Source organism: Lepus europaeus, chromosome 15, assembly GCF_033115175.1.
Source record: "Lepus europaeus isolate LE1 chromosome 15, mLepTim1.pri, whole genome shotgun sequence".
NCBI classification, from domain to species: Eukaryota; Metazoa; Chordata; class Mammalia; order Lagomorpha; family Leporidae; genus Lepus; species Lepus europaeus.
Window position 1 is genome coordinate 6,100,023 of NC_084841.1, and position 12,011 is coordinate 6,112,033.

Here is a 12,011-nt window from a genome sequence, read left to right on the forward strand (position 1 = left end):
GTAAAACCACAGTCATAAAAGAGGTAAAAATAGCCCTCCTGATGGCTGTTCTGCCTGGCATCCAGAGCTGCACTCTTATCTGTGCAGGAATCTTCCAGGAGGGGGAGGCGTTTGCACTGCTTAGCCCTGAGCACGCCCACTCCCTAGTGAACAGTGCCATTGGCCACTCTGAATAATTCTCCAACACTCTATGGAATCTCGGCTTTTATCAAGAATGAGAACGTTGCTATTTCAAGACACTGAGCTTATGCACACACAGTCCTGCCCTGCTCACCAGATCAGCTAACATAAAAGCAATCAACAAGCTCATGCTGGGATGCCTCTGAGAGGGACAGTGGGTGACCTCCACACTCAGGGACCGGGGCAGCATTCTCACATCTGGGGAATCTGCACTTTCTCACAATGGCCACAAGGAATGGAGTCTGGAGCCAGGGCAGATGAGGGGGCAAGGGACCCTGAATTCCCATGGCTCCAGTTTAATCTAGTAATGTCGCCCACAGACTCCCTCCCACCCTCCAGGGGAAGAATCCTCCCACTGGGGTTGTGGGAAAGAACAGTCCGTGACCTTTCCCAGCCTCGGCCGCAGCTTGACTGGGAAGGCTGGGTGGGCAGGGGAGGGTGGAGGAATTCAGGCAGAGATACAGGAGGAGGGTGGCTGTAAGAATGGGGACACTGTGCGGAGCCTCAGTCACAGAGCAGGGAACTGTGTACGTTCAGTCTTACGTACGAGTTTAGCCATCCATCCACACACCTGTCAGGCCATCCACCCACCTGACAAAATGCTTGTTGGGCACCTACTGCAAGCCAGTTTCTTGGCCAAGGAAATCAGAAAGATGTTTGTATCTGCTGGAAAAGATGCTAAGATCCTCTGTTTTAAAATACTGTATTCTAATGGGTGCAGTGTCTCCCATTTCCTGTCCCTGCTTGTCTACTTGACCAACTCTTGTCTGTCACTCAAGACACAGCCCAGGGACGGGCAGCTTGGTGTGGCTGCCATGAGTCCAGAGGGCTGGCCCCGCGGGTCCTTGGCCACTAGGACCACTGTGCTTCACTGTCGACGACTCAGTAGTGAGTGGCCACACTGGACGCCTCTGAGGGATTTCATGCTACTTGCAGATCTGGACCCTGGCAATACAGCTTTGTTCACCCTGGGGACAGTGCACAGTGAGATACCAAAAGATGTTTGCAGGCATGGAAAGCCAAAACACTGTGGCAAAAAGTGTCCCCCATGAAGGACTTCAGTGGGTGAGACCCCAGTGGAAATAAGTGGTCATCAAAGAAGGAGGTACTTCTCTCTGAAGGAAGGAGAGAACTCCCACTTTGCCCATGGCACTGTCTAAATACGGAAGGGGTCAGTGGATTCAAAAGGCTTCCATAGCCTAGGCAGCTCACGTCAAGAGCCTTGGGCGATCACTGACGTCATACACAAGAGTGTTAATTGTTTAATTAACAGCAGAAATCACTTAATCCCCATGCAGGACCTCTGTCCGAAAAGAGTTGGAATATGAGAGTTAATAGTAAAACCCGATCGCAAAGATCTACCTTGCTTTAATGCATTAAGTGGGGGACATCGTCTGTGTATTGTAAGCTATAGTAATGTCTAAGTGCTCTCAGAAGATGCACCATTCTGGGGGTCTTCTCCAAAGTTAGCTCCCTCAAAAAAATATATATATAGGTAAGTCAAATCTCAGAAAGGTTTACTTTTGGCCGGCGCTGCGGCTCACTAGGCTAATCCTCCGCCTGTGGCACCGGCACCCCGGGGTTCTAGTCCTGGTCGGGGCGCTGGATTCTGTCCCGGCTGCCCCTCTTCCAGTCCAGCTCTTTGCTGTGGCCCGGGAGTGCAGTGGAGGATGGCCCAGGTCCTTGGGCCCTGCACCCACAGGGGAGACCAGGAGAAGAACCTGGCTCCTGACTTCGGATCAGCGGAGCATGCCGGCCATAGCGGCCATTTGGGGGGGTGAACCAACGGAAGGAAGACCTTTCTCTCTGTCTCTCTGTCTAACTCTGTCAAAAAAAAAAAAAAGTTTACTTTTATTGAATTGAAAAGTACTTTCTTCCCTTATTGTAAAAGCAAGCCTGTTGGTGTTCTATTGCAGAGTAGGGTAATAACAGTTAAGAATAACATACTGCACTTGTCTAAATAGCTAGATGAAAGATTTCTGAATGTACACACTACAAAGTAACCTTGAATGTATGAAGCAATGGATGCCAATTATCCAAAAATCATTAAAATGTACGCATGTATCAAAAAATTACATTGACCATAAATATGTACAGTTACTATTTGTCAATAAAAATAAAAAATAATATAAATATTTAAATAAATGAAAAATTTAAAAAATTTTGCTAAAAAAGCAATGAAGGAAGGAAGATCAAGTAACTGCTTTATTCACCACTCAAGAAACAATTCGAATAGGGATTTCCATGCTAAGCCCTGCAGTGAGACCACCCCAGGAGCCCTGGCTCTCCTGGTACCTCTACTCAGACTAAAGTCCTGGGTAGGGGCTCTCTTAGCTCATCTTAATAACCCCCTGCTTGTCTGGGAAGTGGGGGGATGGAAAGCAAGGTGTGAGGAGGCAGAGCCGGACAAAGAACTCTTTCTAGGCCTCCAGTGGAGATGAGAACCTATCTTTGGAGGACCTCATTCATGAGCTGGACCCTACGGACAGAACATACAATGGGACTAGGGAACCAGCTTGGTGGGCTCCTGTGAGAGTCTCACTGCACAGGTGACGCTGGAGGATGAGGTATGGATGGAGCCGGGTGAGGAGGGCTGGGTCCACTGGACTCCTGGGAAGCAGCAGCCTCCGGAAGATAGTGGATGCTAATTTCAGGGATCCACACATTGCTCCACACCAGGTCATGGGGGCTGGCACCTTCTGGAGGCTCAGGGCTTATTGCCTACAGTCCTTACACCGGCTCATGGGAATGCTTTCATTACTTTTAAACTCGGAATGGAATGGAATGGAATGGAATCCAACGCAGTGCAATGCAATCCAATCGAGGATAGATTGTATCTGTCTCTACATCGAGCATTACAGAGGAAGGGGTTTCCAAGGCAAACTGCCCAGCACCCACGGAAGGCACAGTATAGCCCAGCTATCAGATCTCTGCACACAGAAGACCGGGGCTGCCCGCCTGTCTGAACCGGCAGTTTCAATGCTAATTGGAGAGACTTGGGAGGAGGCTTCCAGTCAGCCGCAGAGGGTGCGTTTCCAACTCACACTCCCTCCATTCTTGCTTCTGTTCCTAGACCACACTGGGTTAAGCCAGCAGGGGAAGACATAACCCAGGATGTTTCTTAAGAACTCAGACCCCACACACAGAGCCAGGGAGCCGCGGGAAGCCAGTAAATCAAAGACCTTGTGTGGCAGATTACACAATCCTCTTACCTGGACAGGGCAAAATGTTGCACTCCTGGTATTCCAGGGCTGGGCCTAGGCAAGGCATCCCCCCATACTTGGGCTCAGGGTTGTTGCACACACGCTTCCGGTTCCGAATGCCCCTGCTGCAGTCCCGGCTGCACTGTGACCACGACGTCCAGGCTGACCACGCCCCGTTGACAGTGTGGGCGGAGTACCTCCCAGCACGCAGGAAATCGCCAGAGAGCCCTGCAAGGCAATCGCCCACGTGTGATTCTGTTAGAGTTCTTAGTCTGACTGCAGGCCCTGCTCACGCTCACGGCGCCGGCCGCGTTGTGCTTTATTTCTAGAATTATCCTCAAGTTCAGGCGAGCCCTTTCCACACTTGAGAAGCCAAAACACACTGCCACTGAGTGACGGTCTCTTACAATTCGAGCTTCTTTCCTGGAGTTGCTATTAAATAAGAGCATACAGACGAATTCCATGTGTGAATGTCAGAAAGTCCCTACCCTCCTCAATAAATCTTGTATTTGTGGCTTATTTTTGGGAGAAATTTCTTTTTAAAAGTTTTTATTTATTTATTCCAAGAGGCAGACAAGGGGAGGGGAGAAAAGTGGATGAGACAGAGGAAGTTACCATCCCCTGCACACACTCCCAACACCTGAAGTGGATCAGGGCCAAAGCCAAGGGCAGAGAATCCAATCCAGGTCTCCCACAGGGGCAGCAGAGATCCAAGCACCTGCACCATCTCCTGCTGCCTCCCCGGGTCTGCACAGCAGGAAGCTGGCATCAGGAGCCAGAGCCAGGCTTGCACTCAGGCCTGCCGATGTGGAGCCAGGTGCCCTGACCTCCTCACCGGATTCTCAACTGCCAGGCCAAAGGCACACCGTGCAGAAACTTCCTTCACACAGGACATAACACCTGCCTCTTTCCTGTGGGAATTCTACAAGTTCCTCATGGGAATACAGTTGTGTTCACCAGGAAGGTCACGCCCTGGGAAAAACGGGAGCAGGATTCAGACATGTTCTAAGCTCGTTCCTGCACCTGTTTCCCTTTCAAGACTGAGCCGGCACTGGTGCAGGGCACCCAGTTATCTGCTCCTGGGTCACAGGGCATGGAGGGCCCTGCCTGCCCCAGGACAGAATACACCCCCGAATGACCTTGCCCAATGTCAAACACTCCCGTGACGTTCAGAGAACATACGCCAGCAAAATGCATTTTCCCAGGAATCCAAAGGATGAGGCCTGCAGCTTGGGTGCTGGGGTGGGGTGGGGAGATGTGTCCTGGCAGCAACCACAGCCAACAGGCTTCGAACTTCTGCCTGGGCCCTTGGACCTGCCCAGCTGTCACACCAGCTGTAGTCAGACTCTGCCTTTGCTTAGAAGGAAATGCCTACCTTCTTTTATTTTTTTAATTAAAAAATGTTTTTAGAAATTTATTTATTTATTTGAAAGAGTTATACAGAGAAAGGAGGAGAGGCAGAAAGGCGCGGGGGGGGGGGGGGAGGGGGAGACAGACAGACAGACAGACAGACAAACAGGTCTTGCATCTGCTGGTTCACTTCCAATTGGCTGCAATGGCCAGAGCTGCACTGATCTGAAGCCAGGAGCCAGAGCTTCTTCCAGGTCCCCAACATGGGTGCAGGGACTGAAGAACTTGGGCCATCTTCTACTGCTTTCCCAGGCCAAAGCAGAGAGCTGGATAGAGAGTGGAGCAGCTGGGACATAAACCAGCATCCATATGGGATGCCGGTACTGCAGGCAGCAGCTTTACCAGCTATACCCCAGTGCCAGCCCCTTGCCTACCTTCTTACGTGTTGGAAAGATCAGGAGTCGGCTCACAGGTAGTCAGGTGACATGAGCTTTAACAGACAACTCTCAGCTAGGCCTGGAAGTTCTGGGGAGGCATGGTTGTAGGAAAACAGCCCCAGCGGTGTGTGTAGTTAGGGCTACAGGGCTGTTCACTTGGAAACTGTCAGCTCCTCTGGAGAGAACAGGAAGTAGATGTGTTCTGTGCTGAAGCCGTATTGTGTGGTCATCAGTAAAGAGCAGCTACATAAGATGAAGCCACGTTTTGGGTGGTCGGAGGCGAGGAAGTCCGCTTTGTGTTTTCAAGACATCAATTCCCTAATGTGAGGGGGGTCATTAGGCCTCAAGACGTAGGAAGGATGAAGTTCTTTTAAAGTCATGTCCACGGTTTGCTTTCGGAGGGAATATAAGACATCTTCTACAAATGTGCATCCAAGCTTTCCTAGTTTACATTATTAACTTTGAAAACATTTTATATATAGACGAGACTGGAAAGAGTACAAGACATAGATTCAAAGAGACTAAAGTTAATGATGGAGAAAGAGCATCGTTTGTTCTCTCTTCTTCCCTTTGATGTCACATAGGAAACAAGAGGGTACACACTTATGTTATGAAACCGTAATTTGTTGGGCCTGGTGTTGTGGAGCAGTAGCTCAAGCTGGTATCCCCAATGTGTACTGGTTCAAGTCCTGGCTGCTTCCCTTCCAATCCAGCTACCTGCTAATGTGTGTAGGAAAGCAGTGGAAGATGGTCCAAGAATAAGGGCCCCTATCACCTAAATGGGAAACCCAGATAGAATTCCCAGCTCCTAGCTTAGACCTGGCCCAGCCAAGGCTGTTGTGCACTTGTGGGGTCAACAAGCAGATGGAGCAGATGGTAGATCGATTCTCTTTCAAATAAAAAATAAATCTGAAAAAAAGTTATTATCAGTCTTTTACTGTGCAAAATCTATCAATTACCCTTATCATGTATGCAATATAGATTCCATATGGAGTTCAGTGATTTCTGTAGTTTTAGGCACCTGTTGGGACTCTAGGACGGTGTCCCCCATGGGTAAAGGGAGATGCTGCATCCAACTCTTTCCCTGCAGTCTGCTGTGAAGTCGGTCTTGCCCTCCAGGGATCGATGTTAGCAAGATGCCTGGGCCATACACAATCAGGACAGATGCCCCAGATCTCCAGCCTCAGATGCGAGATCAAGGGCTCTTGGAGACGTGGCTCAGCCTCCAGGGCCACCACTCACCATCTGTGGAGCAGCCGCTGGTCCCGTCACTGGAGCAGTATCGCATTTCAATCCTCTGTCTCCCCACTTCCAGCAAGTTAGGGTCGGGCAGGCGGGCTTTGCATGTGTACCGGAAGCGCTGCTCGTAGTGGCCGCCGTTATCAGAGATGTTGACAGGGGTCCAGGGGGTCCAGGGGGTGGTCTTCTTCAGCTCGGGGCACGCGTTGGTGTTACAAGGCTGGTACTCCTGGGAGAGGAAACACACAGCGTGTTTTACCCTAAGGCATACACTGGGCAACCTCACGGATTGAAGTTGTCGGATTCCCACAACTTCAGATCCTGGGACATTCAACGGCTACTCCACAGAATGAAACACACAGTAACGTTAAGTGAGGCACTGAACAGAATGCTGCGTGTGCCACTCCTACCCAACAGGGATCTGCATGGTTTCTTGTGTGTAAGCAATGAGAACAAGACAGCAAACATTAAATGTAGGTGACAACAGTGATTCCATGACAATCGTCTCGCTCTCATTCAAGATGTCACAGACAATGCTGATTCATTCTGATGCTCACACCAGCTGTTGTCTTTAAAAGATTAAAATTGAAATGACAGGAGCAGATTTGCTTTTCAGACTGCATAACATTCATCTTAAGACAAATGGATATGATAAGCCTGGGGATCAGACTCAGAGCCTTCAACGGGCTGAGATCCCTTGTGAAGACACAATGCACGGTACTGCGAGCCTGCAGCAGGTTCTCCCATCACTTCCCTCATCTTTTTCTCCTTCCTTCCCTCACCCAGATCCGTCCCTTGAAACCACAGAGGGGAGGGCCCTGAGCAGGTGCACACAGAGTAGATGGGAACGTGGGGCACGTGTGTGTGGCCACTGAGGGTGGCACCTAGGGGTAGGATGATGGAAATCTGCCTGCAGCTCTCCCTGCTGTATTTGACAAGAACTTGGACTTCAGAGAGAAAGCTTACTAGAAGCAATGCAAGGGTGTGTATCTTTCACTGCGTAGCAATGGCTGTTCCATTAGAAGGGAAACCCACAACGCTTAACGAGTCATGGCCAACATTTTAGTGCCTTTTAAAAAAATGTTTATTTGAAAGGCAGACTTCGAGAGAGAGAGAGAAAGATTTTCCATCTACAGGTTCAGTCCCTAGACAGCTGTAACAGCCTGGGCTGGCATAGGCCAAAGCCAGGAGCTTCTTCCGGGTCTCCCACATGGGTGCAGGGGCCTGAGCACTTGGGCCATTCTCTGCTGCTTTCCCAGGCTATCAGCAGATTGTGATTGGATGTTGAGCATCCAGGACTCAAACCAACACCCATATGGGATGCCGGCCCTGCAAGCAATGCCTTAACCCTCTACACCACAGAGCTGATCCCTTAACGTCCTTCATCAATGTTAAGCATAGCAATAAAGAACGAACTGTCACTCTCTAAGCTTTATTTTCTTAAAGATTTATTTTTTATTTATTTGAAAGACAGAGTTATAGAGAGCGGTAGATACAGAGAGAGGTCTTCCATCTGCTGGTTCACTCCCTAGATGGCCGCAACGACCGGAGCGGTGCTGATCTGAAGCCAGGAGCCTCCTCCGGGTCTTCCACATCGGTGCAGGAACCCAAGGACTTGGGCCATCTTCTACTGCTTTCTCAGGCCGTAGCAGAGAGCTGGATCGGAAGAGGAGTAGCCGGGACGAGAATCAGCACCCATATGGGATGCCGGCACTTCAGGCCAGGGCTTTAACCCGCTGCACCACAGCGCTGGCCCCTCTAAGTTTTATTATATATTATTTATAATATAAGCTTATTATACAATAGAGACACATCCTTTTCCTATCACTTTGACCTGCTTTGATACTTCTCTCTGTGGAGCTCACAACTTGAAGTTTCCAGTAGTAGGGCTTGTTCACTCACTGTGCACCATAAAGACAGAGGACTTGGCTCTCTACTGCCCCCCGGTGTCCGCCCCATCACTGCAGGCTTCCCATCTCCCCTCACCTCAGTACTGCCACGCTGGGGTTTGGTGACATTCGCTCTTGTCATTAGGGGAGAGGGAGGTGGTAGACTGTGAGCGATTTCTGACTCCTGTACATTTCCTTCCTGTGCAACTCAGTGGCTCCCTTGTTCTTTCCTGGATGGTTGTTGTTTGGTTTTTATGATCTCGTCGTTAATTCACCCCCATCACGTATTCAGATACAGTAGGAACTGCACCAATTACACCTCCCTGAAGAAATCCCTCTGAGAATCCTCGGCTGTGCACCAGCCTGGCCTGGCTGTCCTCTGTGCTTGGTTAGAACACTGCTGTGTGCATCACCCTGCGCACCCACGCTCTCCTTCTCTTCTCCCTCTGTCTGGGCTGCTCCTTCCTTCCTGAGTGCCATTCTCAACAGGGTGCTCGCAAGCAGATGAGTGACATTTTGCTGTTAACCTAAAACACCTTTATGCTCCCTCAACTTTGATGAAAGGTTTCGTAGAAATATTAGGTTGGGGGAAATTTTCCTTTAGAACTGAGTGTAATGGCTCATGCATTGTATTTCCCAATCTTGTCACTGAGAAGTATCAACTTCGATTGATTTCTAATCCTTTAAGTGTGACCTTCCAGAACAATCTCTCTGTAGCCTTTGGGATCTTCTCTCCCCCTTTCAGGGTTCTGAAATGGCATCATACGTTTGAGTCATTTTGGTGAACTCTTTTACCAGACAAACCCACACCTTTTGTTTTGGAAATGTGCTCGAAGGCTTTGCTGGCGATTTCTTCCCCATTTCTCCTCCTCTTTCTTGTTGGAACGTCTGTAGTCCTGCTATTGATGCAAACCTCCGTACCCATCTTTAAACTCTTTTGTCTCATATTTTCCCTGTCTTCAGCTTTTTGCTCTGCTTTCTGGAAGATTTGCCAACATGATCTTCCAGAGATGTCACTGGGATTTTCCTCCTCGGGCAGAGCCTACATTTCAACAGCCATTTTTTGCCTCTTGGTTCTCGATTATCTCATCATTATATGCTGTCCCGCTGTCCCTGGCCACAACACCTCTCTGGCGGGAGTCTGCTGATGGTAATTAGTTCAAGGCTCGTTCTTCAGCGCTCTCTATCCTCCCACTTGCTGCTTTCTCTTGGCTCGTGTGTCTCTCTCTCATTTGAGATGATTTCTTCCAATGCTGGCACATTCTTGGTGTGGTGCTCATTTTCAGAGTGGAGGGGTCAGAAGTTTAATTGGAAGTTCTGCTCATCCAGGAAGAATGTGTTGACAATGGTGGGGTCTTGCTGGGCTGTTCAGATGAAGGAAGCTGTAAAGATCTTATACTTTTTCTGCTGGGCTCCGCAGGGACCCAGGAGAAGATGCTCCAGGACTCTGCTGCTGGATGCTGGAGGCTGGACCAGCAGGGATCACAGGGCCAAGTGAGGAAGGGGCTGGGCTCCTGGTATCCCGCAGACAATCATTCTCTCATTCTGCCTCTTCCATCCCCTAAGCCCCTTCCAGTGGAGTCTAGCACCTGGAGGGGTGGGGGCCTCTGTTTTGCTTTCCACACAATGCACTTCCTGGCTTCCCTGGGCAGAGAAGATTGGGTTGCCTGGGGCATGGGAGGGGGCCAGGGGCATCTGACAGTTTCTTGAGAAGTCCTTCTACTTCATTTTGTCACTAGCAAAACGGGCTGCTCATTCCAGAGGTCTCTGGGACCTAGGGTGTGAATGAAATGATTCTTATCCTGCATGGGTTGGGGGTCCCAAGACCACTTCCTGTTTCCATGAGTAGATGCAGGATTCATAGGATCACGTATGTGTGCTACTCCCCGCCGGGATTTATTGGAATGAAGACATACAAGGCAACATCAGCAATGGGAAAAGGACACAGAACACGTCCAGACAAAACCAGGCAGGGGCAAAGTCCTCTCCCATCACAGGCACACAGGATATACTTACCTGCTTCAGCAACTAACCGTGACAACATGCGTGTAGTAATGTCAACCAGGGGAGCCCAAGAGAGACCAGGTGCTCAGGGTTCTTTCTGGGGTCTGCTCACATGGGCACCTGGTCCTGCCAGTGCAGACTCCATGAAGGCAGGCAGGCCTTCAGTACACACCATTGTCTGCACACAGAGCTTAGGCACAAGGAACCACCCTTGTGAGTCAGGGAAGGTGGAAACGGGCCTGAAATGCAAATCTCCAGAGAGCAGCTGACCCCCAGCCTCAACACAGGCCACCCTGCAGCTCACAGCCAGGATCGTAGCTCTGCTAAGGTTTTCTGTATGTTCCCTTCTACTAGTCTTGAATTCCCTTTTCTATGTTTCTAGATTCTGCTCCAACTAATAATATGGTTCTTTTGCTCTGTTTTTTTTTTTTTTTCTGTCCCTGTGGGTTTATGCCTCGAAAAGACTGCCCCTCAAATATTAGATTAGTGAGTTTCCAACAAAAAAGTGTGGTGCATCCAAGCCATCAGAATATCTTGGAAGAACCTAGTGATCTTTATTTCACTGCTGTTCTAGTTATTCAAATCAGGTTTCCTTATTCATAGTCCATCTTAATATTTTTTTACAATAGCCAGCACCCAGGAGTTGTTCGTGTTTGTGACATCATAGGCTTTTAACTAGAAATACGTGGAGCAATCACGGCTGCCTGTGTGACTTAATCTCCTCCAGCCACTCCTCCTGGCCCACGGTACCTCCATGCCAACAAGTACTGGAAAGATGGATGGCTTCGTTTTCCTTTGTTTATATCATCTTCTGGATGCCTCCTAACGGCAACAAAACATAGCCCCAGCGACTGCCCTAAATCCACGTGTGAGAAACTGCATACAACATGCGTGCGCTCTTTATCACTTGGGATGGAGGCCACATGGCAGGGATGCAGAAAACCCCTGATTGGATCTGTGCCTGCGGGAGGGGCACTGGGGGTGCCACACACTGCTCTCCTCCTGGTCACTCTGTGCCAGCGTCACTGCGCAGGGGTCCAGGAGCTGCTTGTGGAAATGGACTCAAAACACACTCAGCTACGGACCTGTGCTTTGCAGAGGTCTCCTGGCACTAACCAGGTCGACCTTACCTGTGAAGGCTAAGCACCCGGATCCTAACGAACAGACACAGCAGGTACTCCCCACAGCTCTTAGCTTCCTCACGCTAGAAATGGCAGCTTCTCTATGGAGGTGAAGTTTAATTTTGGGAATCTACGCGTGGCTAAGGTATCCGAGAGCTGTCTGCGTTGCCACTGTGTGCTGGTCCTGGAAGGCAGGGTGTCACCTGTCCCAGAGGTGGTCACAGCTCGTGGTGGACGCAGATCAATCAGCTCACTGGACGGAGGCCTCCTTGGCTTAGCTGGCATCTCTGGAAGAACACGGCTCCACGGGAGACTCGGGGTGACTCCCCCTTTCAGCTGCTTCATGAGGCTGGACCATCCTGCCCCTTTCCTTATGCTTTCAAGACAGGAAAGGCTCAGAAGTGCTGCGGCCAATCTGTCTTTTAAACAGAGATTCAATTGTGGTCACTTAACTGGCTTCACTGAGTTTGGAATTTTCATGTGAACTGCCGGCACACCATATAGATTTGAACTTGAACAGCACCATGTTTAATACCAAAAAAAAAAAAAAAAAAAAAAAGGATTTTTTTAAAAGAGAATTCAGCTATT

General features: G+C 49.6%; 1 protein-coding gene across 3 annotated transcripts in view; it reads right to left on the reverse strand.

The window, feature by feature from the left end:
• The window catches only part of SEMA5A (semaphorin 5A), a 473,120-nt gene that overhangs the window by 18,690 nt on the left and 442,419 nt on the right, over positions 1-12,011 (reverse strand). For all 3 annotated transcript variants that reach the window (XM_062212003.1, XM_062212001.1, XM_062212002.1), the window contains exons 17-18: positions 6,413-6,638; positions 3,393-3,611 (exon numbers count right to left, since the gene is read on the reverse strand). In XM_062212003.1, the coding sequence (XP_062067987.1) occupies positions 3,393-3,611; positions 6,413-6,638 (445 nt within the window). The remainder of the gene's footprint in view (positions 1-3,392; positions 3,612-6,412; positions 6,639-12,011) is intronic.